The 20637-nt window shown below is 41.3% G+C and overlaps 1 protein-coding gene across 2 annotated transcripts in view; it reads right to left on the minus strand.

Moving 5' to 3' along the window:
• LOC144797855 (transmembrane protein 272-like) overlaps nt 1-20637 on the minus strand; it is a 119531-nt gene that overhangs the window by 24734 nt on the left and 74160 nt on the right. Inside the window, exons 3-4 of one of the 2 annotated variants that reach the window (XM_078668658.1) lie at nt 4730-4780; nt 68-256 (exon numbers count right to left, since the gene is read on the minus strand). In XM_078668658.1, the coding sequence (XP_078524784.1) occupies nt 68-256; nt 4730-4780 (240 nt within the window). The remainder of the gene's footprint in view (nt 1-67; nt 257-4729; nt 4781-20637) is intronic. The other variant, XM_078668659.1, reaches the window with a different exon arrangement.

Raw genomic sequence — 20637 nt, forward strand, 5'->3', positions numbered from 1 at the left:
GATGATACTCCACCGGTGAACCTCCATGAAGCTAAAACCTGTGTCCCACCCAGTGATTAATGCTGACCTGTAATGAAAAACGCCAGCAGGAAGAGGCCGATGATCAAACAGCAGACGTTGCTCTCAGTGGAGGGCTCTACTTGGTTTCCGCAGCACAAGATGCTTGGAATGAGAAGCAGGAGGCCGATGACACCGGAAATGATAAAGTAGTAGGGGATGAGGTACTGTGCGGGGCATTCGTAGAAGTACACCGGCCCTATGGGAGCAAGAAGAGAGCATCATCAGAGAAGTATTGTGCACCTTCCATCCCAAGCCTCCTTTCATGCCAGCTTCTTTCAGTGAGAGGGAGGAGGCAAGCATCTGTGCACTAAAATGTATGTAAGTGGCCAAGTTGGGTTTTCATGTAATCTGATAACTGGTTTTAAAGCCACTATGTACAGGCAGATCAGTGTAAACAGCAAAGTGGCAGCAATGCTTCTCTATATTGTACATGCTGTTAAACAGAGGGGTAGTTTGAGGGGATAAGCACATAATGTTAATTTGTGGTTGCTCAACGCCCTTCATTTTAATCCCAAGTACCCACCTGTTCCTTTTTGGTTTGTTTTTGGAGACAAGAATTTCAATTTGCCCTTACTCCCACAATTGTTCTGTGGTACCACTTAGAAAGGTGCTTTAGAGATGCTTCCTCATGCACAACCATGACCTTCATTTACTACTAGTAGTGCAATATTGTAACGTAACAACAAGCAACACAAGTCAGATAATATTCTGCTCTATCACATTCTTCTGACTGATGTGTGGCCATTCATTATGTGTTTAAGACTCATTTTGTGACATGAATATCTCCTAAGCACGTATTGGAATAATTTGAGGTGAAGTGCAAGCAGTGGTCAGCAGAATAAGGGACCATCTCCTAACAGGGAAAAGAGTCAAACAGGAACACATACCGTTTGCACAAACTTTCATTGTTTTACTCATGTCTAAATGGAACCATTTGTCTTGTTTTTTAGATTTTCGAACACCCATTTTTATGAGGTTTTACGCTAAATGTGCCTGGCTTTGTAGTACACAAGTATTACGCCGGGAAGGTTCAGGCTGATGGCAACCAATCTGTTGGCAGTTATGTCTCCCCGTTGTACTCTGGTGGATGAGAAATATGCAAGTCACTTAGTGAAAAGTACGTAATTTTGTGCCGTACAGTTCCGGGCTCTACACCCACTCTCTGTGCCTGCCTGACTATAGCAAGGATTAAAGCATTTAGTAATGGTGCATTTGTTCTTGTTCTTGTTGTGGTCCACTGGTAAGCAGTGTAGCAATTTAGGGCCAGTCTTGCATGCATTAGTTTCTGAATGCCTTTTTGGCCAGACGTGCCTGACCTTATGTTGTATCGTTGCACAGATCAGGGTCTGTTCAGCTTCAGTATGAGTGGGGCCTGAAGGAAGGGTTGACCCTGCAGGAGCATGTGTAGTTGACTATGTGTGTTCTTCTAGGTGAAGGAAAGCTTGAAATCACATATCACACACAGGACCGCAGCTGAGGCGATCATCAAAGAACACGGCAAAGGGCAGCTGAGGTGCTGTTTTAATCACACATTTCCATTTTGGACACACTGAGGCAGAGGACGTTTTCCTCTGATGCTTGATGTGATCCAAACACTCTGGGATTTTGCCCTAATTTCTGGATCTGACCTCTTGTTGTAGGCAGAACTAGGTATCACCTGTAAGTTATTAGGATGGTTCGGTACGTGCTATGCCCTGTCCATTGGTAATGCTTTTAAAAAAAATTATGTTGCCCAGTTCAATGAAGATCCTGGACCGATGCTTCTGTCTAACCTTAGAGATGATTGAGAAGGATAACATGTTCTGCTGCGTCATGGTCCGCTGTACATCATCTATGTTTGCGAAATAGATCATTTTCCTTTCCTCATCAACCCAGACTCTACCTTCATTTATCCCTCACTCATCATCATCATCATTCTTTTTCCCTCCCACATCATTCCTCACTCAAAACCCTCATTCCACACTCATTTCCAATCTCTCACTCACCCTTCAGCCCTCACCTGTTCTTCATTTCTCATTCCTGCCTCCATACCCCTGAATGCTCGCTCCTCATCCAGGACTCACCATACATCGCCCCTCTCTCACTGTCCCTCACTCACTTAAAGAGTGAGGAGTGAAATTAAGGCATTATAGTGACTTCAAATGTGCACTGATCTGTCCACCTTGGGACACCCTCATCCCTGGTTGTTCATACCTCATCCCTCTCCCCACCATTTCATTCTTCCATCCTCTACTGGCCAGTAATGGTGCTGATTTAAACAGTGCCCAAATACAGACAGGCACTTAATGCTTGAAATGATGAATGTAAACTGGCAAAACCTGCTTTACATTTTTGTTTCATTTCAATACTTTCAACACATGAATTTAAAAAACAGACACAAATGTTTTTTCAAGTGCTGGGCAATCAACAGATCACAGAGACAGTCGAGCAGGAAATGGTCATGGAATATGCCCATATGTGGGCATGCTCTACGGTTCTTGAATGCCCACTGACTGGGGGAAAAGTGACCTGCTGAATTTGCATATAATTTGGTTTCCTATTGTTCAGAAGGGAATCATATGGGTGTGGACGGGAAGCGCCACTTACCTCACCTGGGCGGCACCGGAACGGGGAGAACCTGACCGCTAACCCTCCTGCGCCTGTGACGACCAGGACACAACCTCTCTTTGTCTCCCTGCAGGACTCGGACCGACAGACAGAACAGGAAGCAGACCCGGATGCGACATTCTCCGAGCCCCGAGAGACCGGAAGTGGTAACCCGGAAGTGACTGGACGCGAACCCGGAAGTCCCGCCCCCAACAACAGACGGAGAAGCAGAAAAGGCGACGACGAAGAGGGGAGAGCGTTCCAGATAGCCGACTTGTGGCAGGAGACAGCGCGCAGTGGACCAGTGACGGAGAGCGGACGGAGAGAGAGGAGTAACGGCGAGGAAGCGGAGGACGTTTGGACGGAGGAGTGGTGGAACCCTCTGGAGGTGGCTGGAGAGCGGCCGTGACTCGTCGGAGAGTCACGGCGGGGCGCGTGAGTACCCTGTTACCGTCTCCGTGTTTCCCCGTTGTAGATAGTTGTATATACCTGTATAGTGATAGCCCACTCATAGACATCACCTTTGCACTGTAAATATAGTTAGGAGTCTCACTGATTCACAAACGTGTAAACTAGTCACCCCCCCTTCTCCCTCACTAGAACACCTCTGTTCTTTCCCCTCCCGCCTTCTCTTCCCTTCCATCTAGAACCTCCCTTCCTTCCCCGTCCCCACGTTCCTTCTGGCCCTCACACTACCCGGTGCTGGTGTTAGTGCTCCGCAAGTCCACTTTGGTAAGGACTGAACCCCTCTGCTTCTCTGTTTCCCTCCGAGGTTGCACCAGAGCCGTCCTTGAAAGACCAGGCGACCGACGGGAGAAGATCCATTCCCCAGCGGACCAAGAAGACAAGAATCTCCGGCTTACAGTCTACCCCCCTTGTCCCACCCTGATTGTTAATCCCGCAATAAACAAACAGCTACCATAGCCAAATATATACGGCCTCCACGCCTGTTATTCCGGTCTGCACCAACCCCCAGTCCACAATGGGATAGAGGCCAGCAAGGTTAGAACAGAGTAACACATTGTTTAGTAATAGCTTATTACACTTTGACAACCAAGATCCTGGTTTAGAACTGTGTACAGCACTGTGCATCGACGCGCCTGCAGAAGGCGGTTTGTTTCTTATCGGTTCTTGTATAATTTTACTGACTTTATTCTGTGGTTTCCTGGGTGTGGTATAGAATTTACCCCAAAACTGCACCTTAACAATAAATGCAACTCTAGTCAAATTTTGGACTGTCTTTGGGGGAATTGAGGTTTATAATGCAAGCAGCAGGTGAGCCAGGGTGAATGTATGGTCACTGGTACCTTGAAGCAGTGATAGTTAATATGCTTGTAATGGTGTGATCAATAGCTGGGTAGATGGCTCATTGAGCTGGAGTTCCATGGTTTCATGGTTGAAGAAGCTTGCACCAAAAATGGGCCACGGTCTTGCTTCCTTGGGACAAGTTTCTTTCCCCAGCATGTTTACAAGTTGTAAAGCCCCCTAAATCTGAGCAGTATTTATTAGGGCCTTGTCTCCTGAAGGCAAGAGCGGTCTGGAGCTAATAGTACAGGTCGAGCTTGAACTGACACCTTTTCAAAGAACAGCCAACTTTTGTGTCTTCAGATTTTGAAAGAGTCAGGAGCTCATACCTCAAGAGAACATTTGTAAAATCCTCTATTACTTTATATCATGGTAATTCTGCCTTGAGCTGCTTTGAAAGTAATTTAGGAATAGTTTAGGCAGTGCTAAAATACCTCTGCAGGATTTCTCCATTTATTTGCTGTGTAAGGTTAAAGATTCAAAGGCAAAAAAATAAATGTTTTCTTACTTTTACGGTTTGTTTTTACCAGTCTCAACATTAAACTAGTGGCTATGCTGGTGAAATAATGGCCAGATACAACTGGTGGCGATGAACTCCCAGCTTTATGAGAGGACTGTTAAAAAAAGCCTAGAATTCAGTTGGGAATCCTCTAGTCAAAGGCAGACAAATCATGTCTACTCTACTATAGAATCCCAAACCACTCTAGGTTGTAACTCAACACATGCAGCAGCTTCCGCACTCGCAGTATCAGGGCAGCACAGGGCAGGACTCACTCACCGACACTGATGTTTGCAATGGACACACCTGCAGCAATGAATAGCGCACACACTGCAAATGAGAAGAGAAAATCAGGTTAAAGAAAGTTAGGTCCGAGGACATGTTCCATGCTCTGATAGGGCCCTCTGCACATAAGGCCTGCTCTGTACTGCAATCCCACCCAATGAAACCAAGCCCCTTCCCCTTATCCCAAACACCAACCCGTGCCCCGCCATGATGTAGATTCAACAAAATGCCAATGGTAGCAGGAAGACGTCACGCACCCTTCGAACCCATCACAGTGCTTGGCCTCAGACCCACAATAACCCGCCCCTAATTAGATACTGAGGGTTAGGGGAAGGAAAGGAGGGAAAAGTTAGAAAAAAGCCAGGGCTCTTTGCAGCTCAATTTACTTTTTGATCATACATTTTGTTCCAGAGACCAGGGATAGCTTAGGTAGCGCAAGGGGGACCAACGGCCAGGATACAGTGACACGGGTAGCAGCAGCTACCCCTTTATTCACATCCATGAGCTGAATCCTCCTCCTGCTTAAACAGAGGGAATTATAAAGTTGTCATTACCCGGGCTGCAGTCACCCTTCTTCATATCCACCCCCTGATTTATCATGAAATGAACAGTGCCCAAGCTCTAGTCTATGTAATCTGATTAAACGTCATTGAAGCAAGGCAACTAGAGGAATAACCTTTGGGTCATTTACGAGCTGCCTCATTGCTCATCCAGAGGTGATGTTTTTGTTACCTTTACTCTTGTTGCAGGAACCAGTGGGCTGGAGTCACTCTGAGCAGACAAAATGGCAATACAATGTATTTACAGTCAGCAAGATCACCACTGCTGGGACTGAATATATCTACTTTAATTAAATGTACCCTTTCCTTCTGAGCCAGCTGGTCTCTGAAACCATTGATTACCCAGGAGACCTGTTCGCTCCTTTGCTCTGGTGGTTTTGGGGATTTCTTGAGCACGTTAATGCACCATACACTCTGCTACATCAGCAAATCCACCCACACACCTACAGTGTCTGGTGTTGGATCTACAACTCAATTGTAGTTTTTTCATTATTATTTAAGTCACATAACTTATTTTTTTTTTTTAAACACACATGGACCCATGTTTTCCTCTGGAAGATTTCAGTACATTTCTCAACCACTGATTGCTTTAGATTTTGCGGTTATTCGTTTGAAATTGAATCCCAGGGAACACTTGTTTATATCTTTACAAGTCAGAAAGAGACACACTCTGTATAAAAGATAACAAATGAGAATTTACCCAACTGAAAAACTTTCTAATCTCTATATTTGGGGTGGCTTCCAAAGTCTCTTTCATCTCAACATCTCCCTCCAAACGCAGCTGCTGGTTTTTTATTTAGGTAATTTTTATCGCGCACGAATCATCCCCAAGGGGATCTCTCGGCGCTAGAGAAAACGACAGGCGGTCTGTGAGGAGTGGCTTAAAAGAGCCATGTTTTAAGAAGTTTTTTTAAATTGGGACAGGTTCGGACATTCCCAGATTTGTTGTCTTGGAGTGTCTTGGAGTACCTTAATGCATACAGTGCCCTCACGCAACTAATTGGTTATAGCGTTAGGGAAGTTGCTATTAAATAAGCAAGTTATAAAAGGACTACTTGACTCCTAAAAGGAATTTGTAAATTAACCCTGGATTCCTATTTGCCCAATTTATTATGAATGGAACAATGTGGTTTTGTTTAGGGTCACCTTATTACAGACAATACTCGTTTATTTTTTACATCTTGTCCAAATCCTTCCATGTCTCACATTCCTTGGTAGCAATAGCCTTAGACGCATAAAAAGAGTTTGCTAGAGTGGAATGGCCTTACCTATTTCCCATACTTAAGTGGTTTGGCTTTGGTCCTAAAATTATTTCTTTAATATCATTTTTATACACTAATCCATGAGCTGCAGTATGTGCAAACGGTAGTACATCTTCTTCCTTTAATTTAGGTAGAGGTGTCTGACAGGGTTGTCCACCGTCCCAGTTCCTTAGCCTTAGACCCTCTTTTATTTTCAAGTATCAGACAAAATAAAGATATCCATGGATTTCACTTTAAAGATACTCAAATTGAATTGGCAGCTTATGCTGATGATGTATTATTTATTTCACAACCTCAGACCTCTCTCCCCGCATTCCTACAAGTTGATTCCTTTGCAGCTGTCTCTGGATATAAATTACATAAAGATAAATGCAAAATCTTACCTTTAACAAAATATACTTTCAAAGACAATTTCGTTATCTCAAACTTCACATGGAGCCCTCAACATATTAAGTATTTAGGCTTACAGTTTACCCCTTATATTTCAGGTACAATTTCACGTTGGATGGAAAATTGTACACAGAGAATATCCTCTTTGACCACTAGATGACACCCTTTATACCCGTCTTGGTGGGGCCGTTTAGACACCATACAGATGATGTTGTCCCCTACAATTCTCTATACAATTTCCAATATCCCAGTATCTATTCCCTTGAATATTTTAAAGAAAATTATCTCTATATCATCCCCTTTTCTATGGAGTAATAAAAAAATCAAGTATGTCAAAATTGACTTGTCCAAAGTAAGAAGGTGGTGTTAATTTCCCTGATTTCCCAACATACCACAAATCTTTTTTACTTCGTCAAGCATCGAGATGGCTCTCAGAGTCTCTCGTGGATTGTCCTCTTTGGGCTGAACTTGAACCATCTTTTATCTCTCTTTTCAAGAATATTTATCTTTCTCTCACAAACCACTATCTTTATCTACTCCCGTAAACACCCATCAAAATGTTGAAGCCTAACTCTCCGCTAGATCCTATGGATTGGACTGCTCACTCCGGATCCACAATATGGCATAATAACATTATATTGATACATGGCAGGCCTTTATATTGTAAATCATGGAGGCAAAGAGGTTTAATCTGGATACAGCACGTGTATATAAAAGATGAGATTATGTCTTTCTCGCAAGCTAGTAGACTCTTTGGCCTACTGACATCTTTCCAACCTAAATATCTCCTTCCGAAACAAGCCATTTTAAAAGCTCATGCCCAATACATACTCCCAAACCCTCCTACTGATCCTGCTTCCTCTCTGTTTAAAAAATTAAACATTCTTTTACGCATTAACCCCAAAGTCTCTTATTTATAATTATTTACATATTTTCTGTAATACACGGGGAAAACTAAAGTGGAGCTCCCTTGTGAAGAAGATTTAGAGGTTTGTTGGTCCATAGCTATATGGAACAAAATATGGACTAAAATGAGGAAATCCTCTAGAGCAGCTAACACCACACAGACACTTTTGTTAATATACAATAGACTTCTGTTATCCCCGGTCACTTTAAATGCAAGACACGCTGAGCTCTCAGATGCCTGTTGAACATGTTCTTCTCCACATGCAGTTCTATACCACTTACTTTTTACATGCCCACCTGTTCATAATTTTTGGAAAAATGTATGGTCTCAAAATAATTGAATTTTTTATTCCAGATGCCCTTTTTAGGTCTCGGACTGGGCAGCGCATGCGCTGTCTCGTCGAGAGATGCTGTATACAGTATAGTGGGGGACGCTCCGCCCACTTTCTGGCTATCTTTTTAATTGGCTGAATTCGTAAAGGTTGCATTCCGATTGGTGCTCGGCAAGTTAGTCCCGCCTCCCGACAGCCATGATGTCATTTTTGTTCCTCCATGGCTATCGGCCCCTTTACTTTTAAAACAGTTCTGTTCCCCTGCTTCCTCCCACTCCCTCCCGCCGTCTGTCACTTCTCTGCCCACCACAACACCCCCACCCACTCCCGTTCCTGTCTCTTGCACGATCTGAGTTTTGTTTACAATACAATAGGGCTCACGTAAATACGAGTCCTATTGCATTTTTAAATCCTGGTCTTCTCCTCGGATTGGCTGAGTGGATTTGCACTCTTTTTCCCTGACCTGTCCCTCTAGTCTCTTGGTTAAGTCGTGATTCACACGGCTCGTTACTCGGAAGCAGAAGCATGGCGGCTGTAATGCCCCCACCATCCCTCCGAGATTGCTGGATTTTTCCACCCTTACTGCGCGTGCACACCACTCATGGGACGCTATACTTTTATATACATTAGATATGTTTCCTGTGACTCGGGCAGAGCGCAGCATGGCAGGGTACCCGGGCCTGTACCATCTCTCCGAGCCCCCTCCCTCCTAGATACAAACATGCCACAGGTGGTGCCAGGTCAGCGCAGCAAGTTCGTAAAGGAGGAGTTCTTCAGGAAACAGAGCTGAGAGTGCAAGGTGAGACCTGGGAGTCTGACCCCCGGACCCCTGGTTCCCGGTGCAGTGGGAGGGGGCATCTTGAGGGAGGATGGGGCTGGCAGCAGCATGGCGTGCTGTGAGGAGAGCCCCTGGGGGTCCCAGAACAGACCCTCTTCAAGGGATGAGGGTCAAGGAGATGGATGGAGGGGACGAGAGAGCCTTCCTAAAACACATGGAACCTGGCGCCAACAGTAGTGCCTAGAGATAATTAGTACATGTCTAGGTTTGAACCACACAATTCCCACATACACACATTCATACATCTCTTTGAATTATACATTTCACACAGTGGTGGGCGTGGATTTAATTATTTCCTTCAACCACATAATTACCTTTCAAGCATAACGATGCATTTTTTATAGTGCATCATCAATCTCAGCTGCAGCAGTGCCCTTTATGAAGCAGCAATGGATTATGTTTCGGGGTGTCCTTTCCTGGCACACACCGCGCTCTGGCACACGGACAACTGGAAAGGGCAGCGTTCCATGCTTGTTTGTATTTCAGCTCTTTATTCGCCGTCCCCTTCTCCCTACAAATACGGCATGAGAGGATATAAATGACCTGCAGATCTGTTTGCGGAAGTAACGAGAAAACACTGGGTCACCTGGATATTGTATAGATCCCAAGATGAAGCCGTGATCTGTTTACGGCACGCATGCAAGATTCTGCCATTCCCGAGAGAATGCTCTTGCACTGTTCGGCCTAGCACTGCCCCAGACATATGCGGCCCCTTCAGCCATTTCTGGTGTTTTATCCCTCAACCCTGCACATGCAGGGAACTGTGAGCACATGTTTATTCATAGGTATAGAAACACTACATCTCCTAGAAGGCAATGTACTGCTGGCTAAGAATCCTGTACTGCATGAAAATGTAAACCATATGGTGCGACTTGGACAGCTGTGTTTTGCCGCATCCTGAAAAATGCATACTTTCTCCCCTTAACATAAACGGAAAGGTGCCTTACTTTCAATATAGCTTTCGGGGCGCCGTCACGTTGAGAGGGAAAGGGCAAGCAAGTTGAGATGCGAATAGTAAAACAATCGTAGCCTGACTTGTAAACCAACAACACTTGGCATTCTGGGACTTGTAGTTTAACTTCCATTTTCAGATCTCAGGGGCTTTGTCTGGGATGCGCAGGTATCGGAAATGAAGAAAGCAGATAATAGGGAGCCAGCTGGAGTTAGTGCAGAGAGGGTGTAATGTGATCCCAGAGGCTAACGACTGTTGCAAGTCTTGTGGCTGCCTCTTGGACTCCATCATTGCATGTCAGGCAGCCTTCTCTATATTCTGAATAATAGTTAATCTCATATTTAAAGTCAGGGAGTACAACATTTTGGAGAGTTCTTTTAAAGTGGTTGGGAGAGAAAGGGGGAATGAACTGCGATCATAATGTTTTTTTCTTTTGCAAGGTCTGGCTTGACAGCGCAGCTATCACCAGACAATTATGTGAGCATCTTTGGAGAAGGGTTTTGGCTCCACCCACATGTTGGGAGGCAAAAGTACATGGCCTGCCCTGTTCTCGACACAAAACACATGATGACCCTTGGGCAGGAACTTTACACATTTCACTCCTTATATTAAAACTCCGTTGTCAACAGGTTGCATGACATGCTTTCCTGCAACATTCAATGTGCCATGCATGCTTTTACTTTCCAATCAGCCTGGAAAATTGGTGGCCGCGTCATAGAAAGGAAATAGGTCTCACCTTTACTAGAATTTGGCCTATCGGAATTGTAAATGAAAATGCTTTTTATTTATGTGTTAATTACAAAAACACATAAATAAAAGGCACTGTCATTTACAATGCCAATAGCTTAAACTCTGATAAATCTGAGACCTATTGCTTTGCAAATGCGTGTTCTACCTCATGTGTTTTTGGGAAGCTTATCCCTATCTGTGCAGATTGTGATTCTAACACTAAGAGAATAGACTTATTGTTAAAAGTTGCTCTTCAACAAATAACCAAAAATTTGAAAATTTCCCAAATATCAAGCTAGTGGTACACTGTTTGTTATAACCATAGATCAGATAAAACTTTTGTATACCCTATTCACATGGCAACGAAATGTTAGAATGTATGGTTCCCTATTACATTGACCCGGGGCACCAAAAGGAGAGCGAGCACAAGTCGCACTGCGCATTCAAGCCTGCAGGTCAGTACGCCTGCCGGCACCCCGAGGAAGTCCGTAATTAAGGGCTCAAAGGTACTTTATGACCATTATCTAATTAGATGAGCCAATGTCGCACTCACCCATGCTGTGACAACTCCCAGCCTCCAAATTTTAAGGTCCTGAAGAAGGCCCCCCCGACCCGTGAAGGCAATTTTATGGGGCTGAAACATGTCAACTGTTCACATGGACAATTCAGTGCGTTAGACAAATAATTTTCTTCCTACGCACAACACTGTTTTTACTGATAGTACTTTCCCAAGTCTAGCTGCCATTATTTTGGTGAATATTTTATAATCAGCGTTCAATAGTGATATTGGACGGTATGATTCACATTTGAGAGGGTTCTTTCCGGGTTTCAGAATGATTGAGATTATGGCATCATTCCATGAGTCAGGTATTGTTTTCTGTTGTATTAAAATTAAGTTGATTAGTTTTGTTATGTAAGGAAGTATGGAGTCTTTCAGTTTCATATATAGTTCGTTTGGAATGGCATCCGGCCCTGCTGCTTTTCCTTTCTTCAAACCTTTAATCACATCTGCCACTTCTTCTTCGAGGACTTCTTTGTCCAGTGTTTCTCTATCGCTTTCTGTCAATTTTAGGAGCGCTGCATCTTCCAGGTAGGAGTTAATCCTTTGATCTGAGGGATTTGAGTCTTCCGTATACAGATCTTTAAAAAATTTCCAGAATTCGTGCTTGATGATATTTTCATCGGAGGTAGGATTATTTTGATCATCCGGAATGATGCTTTCCACCTTATTTTTGGCTAGGTCTGTTTTGAGCTTCCATGCCAGCCATTTTCCGCAGCCTTCGCCAAACTCATGTTTCGCTAGTTTGCTGGAATCCCATTTCTTCTGTAATCTCTCCTCCAAGATTTGATTAATTTTATCTTTTTGCCTTTGTTTTTTGTCAAGAAGATCTTGTTTCTTTACCTCTTCATGTTCTGTGGATATAGCGATATCTAAGGTACTGATCTCTGTTTCTAGATCTGAAATCTCTCGCTTTACTTGTTTATTTTTGCGAGCCCCTAAGCTCAAGAGTTTACCCCTTAAGACTGCTTTATAAGTGTCCCACGTTATTTGTTCTGTGGTATCTGTCACATTTAATTCGAAGAAGGTGTTTGTTTCTATTTCTAGCTCCTTTATAACTTGTTCATCTTCCAGCAAGGCTCTTTCAACTGTGAATCTCCTTTCAGTTATTTTTTCTGTAATTTGTAGTTCTAATTGTACTGCCGAGTGATCTGACAGGTGAGCTGGTAAGTGAGATACTCCTTTTACTTTCCTTGATATTTCGTTACTGATCAGAAAGAAGTCAATCCTGGATTTGTGACCCAGTTTTTTGTTGTGCAGAGTAAATGGGTATGATTTTTCTCCTTTATCTCTCCAGATATCCACCAGATTAAGATCCCTTTTATAAGTCCCAATCCATTGTCTCATTTTTTTTAGGTTGGTATGTCTACCTGGAGGTGATCTGTCTAGTTTTAAATCCATTACTAGGTTGAAATCACCCCCCAATATTATGGGAGAAGTGGCTAGTAGTAGCTGCGAGTATAATTTTCGCAGCGGATCAGAATCATCTAAATTAGGACCGTAGTATCCTGCAATTGTAATGGGAGAATTTCCTATTTTTGTATTGACTATTGCCCATCTTCCTTTGATATCCACTTCTGAACTGATTATAGTTGCTTTTAGGGACTTTTTGAAGATTATCGCTATTCCCTTAATATTGCATTGTTGTGTTGTGCAAATTAAGGTATCTACCCACCACAGGTTCTTAATTATTTGGTCCCAATCTTCCTTTAACAAGTGAGTTTCTTGTAGTATTATTATCTCACTTTTCCCAGTTCTGATATATTCTAAGATTTTATTCCTCCTGCTTTTTGTCCTTAACCCATTCACATTCCAGGATAGAATATTTACACCTCTACTTTCACTCCCCATTTGTTTTGTTCAGTAGTTGTGATTTTCTTTTTAATATACTTCACTCCCTGTTGTTTTGATTTCCTGAATTTTCGCAGATGAGGATTTTTTTTTTTTTTCCCTTATTTTGCTCCCCACCCTTTTTCGTGTAGTTTCGTATTTTCTGATTTGTGCTTTACAGTTACCCTCCCCGGGGAAGCCTCCATCTTCTTCTCCTTCGGTTATCTTCGTAACCCTTTTGGCTTCCCGTCCCCACCCCCGTGATTCTTATCTATATACATTTAAAAGATGAAAAAATTTTAGTTGGATTATAGCTCCTACATATTATTTTACACTTGTCCTTACGTATGAGTTGAATTGGGTTGGATTGTGTCTGTTTCTCCTTAGAGATTTTTTTAACATTTTTTTTTTTTGATGTGAACATTTTAGCATTTTAACTCAGAGGTTCCTCTGATTGTACTTGATCTCTGATCCGTTCTATCAGGTTTTTCACCTCTTCAGGCTCTCCTAGATTTCTCATTTTATTTCTCCACATAATGCGTAGTGAGGGTGGAAATTTCATTTGTACTGTGGCACCTAGTTGTTGCAATTCGGACATCAGATTTCCCAGTTCCCATTGTCTGGTCTGAGAGGCTTTTGACATATCAGATCTTATTTTAAAATTCCAACTATCTTTGCTATACGTTCCTTTTTTCAGTGCCTCCCCCAAGATCTTATCCTTCAACATATACGTTTTGAAGTTTACTAGAATGTTCCTGGGGGTTTTCCTTTCTTTGCTCTTTCCATAAGGATCTCTGTGCACCCTCTGTATATCCTCGTTCAAAACCTCTTTGTCCGCCCATGGGAAATGTTCCATCAAGAGTGCCACTACAAATGCTTTTACATCTTTACCCTCTTGATTCTCCGGCACATTTAAAATCCTTATGTTGTTTTTCCTGGCTTGATTTTCTAAGGATTCCAGTTTTTCATTTATGTTTTTACTCTCCAATCTTATGGAATTTATTTCATTAAAGGAAGACACTTACATGAAGTAACACAAGAGCTCTTAACTGCAATAGACATTGCTATAAGTGAGAAAACTCCTCTTACTATACTTGCTGTTGATGCCGCAAAGGCTTTTGACCGGGTCAATTGGACCTTTCTTGAGAAAGTTATGATCAAGAATAACTTCGGACCCCACTTTACATGTATGGTAAACCAGATTTATAAAGATCCAAGGTCAAAGGTCCTAATAAACGGTAGTTTAACAGAAAACATAAAAATAACCAGAGGAACAAGACAGGGTTGTCCACTCTCCCCCTTACTCTTCAATTTATATATTGAACCTCTGGCAAACAAGCTAAGAAGCAACAACAGAATTACACCTTTCAAGTATGGCATCTGGGAGAAGAAAATCGCTCTCTATGCGGATGATTTAATGATTTTTACTGATGATTACCCAAAAGCTAAAGCAAGTATCGAGAAAACTCTAACTACATTTGGGAAAATCTCAGGATATTTGGTGAATCAAACTAAGACAGAGATTATGACATGGAATACGGTTTTTCAGAACAATCTCATAAAAAATGAAATCAGATATTTAGGAATCTTAATAAATCATGACATAGAGAAGATTGCAAACAGGAATTTGAATAAAGTTGCCGGGGACGTAAGAAAATTACTTGAGACATGGACCTCTCTACCACTGAGCTTGATTGGGAGATCGAATATAATCAAGATGACCATTTTGCCAAAGTTTACCTTTTTATTTAATACGATACCAATGGAGTTCGGAAAAGCGGATCTAGCTCGAGCACAAAGAGATATAACAAGCTTCATTTGGGCAGCAAAGGGCACGAGGATTGCATGGAAAAAGATCAGGAGGAGCAAGAGGGATGGCGGGTTGGCCAGCCCAGATCTGTTGGAATACTGCAGAGCCTTTCAATTTAAGAATATCAAACCACTACTGAAAAACCATGAACACTACTCAGCCTATTTACAAGCAATCACAAATTCAGAGGATCACGCGCTGTTTAAGTATGGACATCCCAAATACTTCAAAAAAATAAAGCTTAAGATACTGAGAGATGCAGCAAAGATGTGGACACAAATTAGAGGCATTCTACACATATCTTACTACAGTAAGTGGGCTCCTATTTGGGAATCCCCCGGAACTCCAGAATGCCTAAAAGACACTCTTGCACTAGCATTGAAAAGAGTCGACATCAAATACTGGGGACAAATACTAGATGGTCCAAATTTAAAAACTTGGTTAGAACTTCAAGAAATGTCGAACAACACATTATCTAAATTCAAATATTATCAAATGTCAAGTTGGTCCAGAACTCTACCCAGTATACATGGTAATGAAAGATTGGAAGATGACATGATCACAACAACGCGACTACCAAAAGAAGTGGCTAAGTGGTATTGGGCGCTGATAACGGCCAACGATGTTAGTGTTAACATGGAAACCCAAATATGGAAAGATATTGAAATAACAGATTTAGATCTAATATGGGAAAAATCTGTAGCTAAATGCTGGTCAACCTTGAAATCCGCGGCTTTGAAGAGGAATCATCTGTATACAATCCATCGGGCATATTGGACTCCTAAAAAACTGTCCAAATTCAAAAATGCTGGAATTAGGAAATGCCCTAAATGTGGGGAAGAAAAGTCAGACAACATCCATATGTTTAAAAGTTGTCCCCATCTGGAGGAATTTTGGGATCAAGTCGGTAAGACCCTGAGCACTATCCTGTTCAAACAACTTACTGTAAGTACAACTCTTATTCTTTTTGGGATTTTGGACTCAGGTAATGAAGGGGATCTCACTAAAGAGCAGGAAAATCTCCTCTTTGTATTAATAGCTCTCGCAAGGAGAGAAATATGTATTAAATGGATAGGAGCCTCTTGCCCAACCCATGCAGAATGGCTAAACTCGTCAATAAGAATCAACAAACTTGATAAGCTAGGAAGTGCAAGCAAAAGATTTAAGTTTTGGGATGTTTTCGAATCTTTCTTAAACCTCAAATAAGAATAAGAATAAACTTAAGTCCTATGATTAAGGCGATTTATCTTCTGGTGGACAAGTAAGGTACTTGCCGAGTAGCCAAGCTGGCTAGTTCCCCTCGATCCAAGCCAGAGAGGTATTGATATGTGACGAGTAAAGGAAACTCCTCAAACAACGAATGGTCAAAACTCCCCAATCAAGAGAGAACAAGGGGCAGTGTTGGAAAAAAGCAATGAGGCAGACACCTGATACTCCATAAACATAACAGAAATCGCAAGATGAGGATTAAAAAAAAAAAAAGAAAAAAAAAAAAACACTGTTTTTACTTGCCTCCATTCCGAACTGAATAAAGGTACAGTTCAGGTAATGCGAGGTTTTCCTTTTTTAACTCATCTCACTTGAGCACTTCCTCGTTTTCATCACTGAGCACTACTGTAATATCCAGTGGTTTTTCCTTCTGGTGGAGGAAAGCATACGAGAAAAGAAACCCAATGATGATGCTGTCACGTTTTTAACAAGGCGGAGAACCAAGATATACCGCCTCATGGCCGGTGTACATGAATGAGGGTTTTTATAGAAAGACGGCAAGTACATTGAACCCTGTTTACTCGGGTACAAGTGATCCATTCCTCTTTTGATATTTTTGTAATACAACAATGAAGTTGAATTGATCACAGCTCCTTCTTCCTCCCTGTTAGAACTGGGGGTCTCTAGTTGGCAATGGTGTACACATTTGACCAAATAGGGACCCTTGCTTCTAAGTCAGGACAAGGGGATTACACTCCTAGATGACCCCTGCTCTTCCCCTTGGTAGCTTGGCACGAGCAGGCAGGCTTATCTCAGAGGCAGTGTGTTAAGCATTTGTGAATATACTCAGTGATACAGTGAAATCACTACAGATTGACACCACACAGGTTTTATAAAAATAAGCATTCTTTATATACACTTAACACAAGACCACAAACGACAAAAATCCACAATACTATACTTAAAGTTGACTTAAAGATGATAAAAGTTGCTTAGTTCAAGTTGATGATAAATGCGACACAGTTCTCAACAAAGTACCTGGATGCGTCACGCAAAACAAACAAAAGGTCAGCAGAGTGAGAGATGCTTCGGTTCCATGATCCGGGGGAGAGGATGCGTCGGGCCTCAATGCTTGCACAGAGTTGGGGAATGTGCCGTGATACTTACCAGTGCAGAGGTGATGCGTAGATTCTAGTCCTGTGGCCTGGTTGCGATGCGCAAGATGGTGCCTCGATGTGATGCAATACTCCGGGTGCGATGCGAGAAGATGGCGCCCTTGATGCGACGACGATGCGTTTTGGATCAACATTGGAAATATACTTTATGGAATTCTTGTTGTCAATACGGTTTGGCATCAGCTCATGACTAAAGTGTACTAGCGAAATATCTGTATTATTGTGCTTGATATAATTGTTCCAACTGTCCAATGTCTATGCATATTATACCAATAAAGACTTACTCGTACAAACAAACAGCTTAGACGAAGTCATATGAGTAGCAATGTCTCCAACAGGCTGTAAATATACAGATTTGCAGCAAAGTGGGGGACTAATCACCCTCTGTATCACTAGGCAGTTTGTTTTATAAGGCAGGAAAATAGGATAAAATTTAAGCAGATAACCTGCATTAAAATGCCAGTTTTTGGTTCCCTTCCTGCCACTGGAAAGGTTTTACAAGCTTTTAACCGCCCCTGTCCTGTCAGTGTAAAGTCTTGTTCTGCAAAAGTAGCGGCTGGATGTTGTAATATGGAACCCAGTGACAGAGTCCTAACTGTCGCTAGTGAAATCAGATTTCAATCTATAGTGAAGATCAGTTTTAAGTCTTTGTGTTCTCTAGCCATTGACAAGCTCCCAATAATAGCCTGCCATGGGTTCAGATGCTACGCCTACTACACATAATTGCACCGATAGGCCCCTAGGTATTCACTGGGATATCAGCTACAAAATATATTGGACCCATAAAATTGAGGCCCAAAATGTTACAAAGGGATAATATATATATATTATTTTTTTTCCACTGAAAAAACCATAGGTTTCAATTAGGTTATAGTTGGGAATTATTTAAAAAACCATTGAAATTCACTGAAAAAACCATAGGGTTTAGGGGTGTTCTAGTTAGCTGAATTGATAATTCATAATTGATAATTAGCTTAAATGATAATTCCCAACTATAACCGGTTTGAAACCCAAGGTTTTTTTCAGTGACTTTGAAAGATTTATTCAATAAAAAATGTTTTGATCTATTGTTATATTTATTTCTTTGATACGGATTTACAAATTTATTTTAAATAATTTCATTGTTAGATATCTTCTTTTTTAAGATTACATTACACATTTTTAGTATATATCACGCTCAAAAACCCTCCACGTCGGGAAAGGAAACAGCACTCCGGTGGTGACAAATAAACAGCGAGTTTATTATTTGCAGCAAACACTATATATATATATATATTTTTTTTTTAAATGTAATATTTTTTTTAAAAATATTTTTATGTTTTCTGTTTTCTATTTTTTTTTTTACAATGTTTTGAGCAGTCCCGCACCCAAAGTGCACCTCTCGATTGCTGCGCAGAACGTAGCTGCCATTTTACAATTGTTCTGTAGGATGCGCGTAGGGTGTGCGATGGGTACATATTTTCATGCGCGATTGTTATGCAACCCGTACGTGACTTGAAGCGCATACGAAACATATACATATCATGCCATATCGCACGTGCGTTTCCGCATGACGTCATGTACGTGTTCAACACGCGACTTCCGCGAAATTTTTCGATTATATATATTTACACACACACATATACATATATATATATATATATATATATATATATATTCACTGAAAAAACCATAGGTTATAGACCATATATAGTTAGGGATTAGCATTTAAAAAACCTTATTTTACTCACACAAAACCATTGAAATTCCATATATAGTTAGTTGTACTAACTATATATCACGCACCCGCAATCCACTGCTGATGATGTCACATATTACATCATTCATGACATGGTCAGTGACATCACTGATGACATCACTGATGACATCACTGATGACATCTCAAATGACATCACTGATGACATGACTGATAACAACATCCAGTGATTTTTTGTTTCTGTAAAGTTTAAATATGTTTTAGATATTGAAGAATGAGTAGATGTATAACTGTCTGGACGAAGGATTTAGTAGGTGCATGACTGAATGTATGAGTGAGTGATTAAATGTGTCTCACTGAGTGCATGGGTTAGTGACTAAACTGTCTTAATTTGTGCATCATTATGTCTGTTGTTCTGTAAACTGCTGCATGTGTTGATCAGTAGCTATATGAGTAACTATATAGGTTATTGATTGGTTGCCCAAGCATTTGTATAGGAGACTGAGTGTGTGTGTGAGTGGCTGGGAAGTGTATGACTCTGTGCATAGATGTATGGGTTCAAAAGTGCATGTTGGAAACAGCTGTATGGGCAGTTGACTGTGTGCATGACTGTATTGGTGAGTGAATAGATATCTCAGTGCTACATGTCAAATTAAGTACATATGTAAAATACAGTACATGTGAGAGTTGACATATATAAATAACTGTGCATAAGAGCCAGTGAATGTGTGAGTGGCTGTATGGATCATTATGAACTTGTATCCAGGATTGTATAAGTGAGTAAATATGTTTTAGTATTTGTTTGAATAAGTAAGTAAGGTGTGTTTAACTGTATAGTTAAGGAAATGGAGGTGTGATTGATTGTTTGCATGACTGTCTAGGTGTGTGTGTAACTTCATGGATGAGTGACAATCTGTGAGTCTGTGTTTACACTGAGTGTATCTAAGGTTATATTAGAGTCTGAAGAGGTTCATCGTATTATCACAACAGTGATGTCATCAGTGATGTCATTTGAGATGTCATCAGTGATGTCATCAGTGATGTCATTTGAGATGTCATCAGTGATGTCATCAGTGATGTCATTTGAGAGGTCATCAGTGATGTCATCAGTGATGTCACTGACCATGTCATGAATGATGTAATATGTGACATCATCAGCAGTGGATTGCGGGTGCGTGATATATAGTTAGTACAACTAACTATATATGGAATTTCAATGGTTTTGTGTGAGTAAAATAAGGTTTTTTAAATGCTAATCCCTAACTATATATGGTCTATAACCTATGGTTTTTTCAGTGAATTTTTAAGGTTTTGTAAATGCTAATTCCTAACTATATATGGTCTATAACCTATGGTTTTTTCAGTGAATTTCATTGGTTTTTTAATAGCTAATATCAAAACCTTTACAATGTATTATTCTTTAAAAAGAAAAATATTTTTTACATGTTTTTTATACAATTTTTTTTTTATTTTTTTTTGTTTCGCTCCCAGTACGCGTACCGGTTAGCTTCCCGTTAGCTCAATCCGGAGGCGCGACCCGGTACGCGAACTGGTAAACGTTCCTTTAGCGCACCTCTCGCGTTACAAAACAACATCGCGACGCTTCGCGTCAGCATGACGTTTCGCGTTCTCGCGTAATACGTCATATTACGTG

The sequence above is a fragment of the Lissotriton helveticus genome, chromosome 12 (assembly GCF_964261635.1).
Source record: "Lissotriton helveticus chromosome 12, aLisHel1.1, whole genome shotgun sequence".
NCBI classification, from domain to species: Eukaryota; Metazoa; Chordata; class Amphibia; order Caudata; family Salamandridae; genus Lissotriton; species Lissotriton helveticus.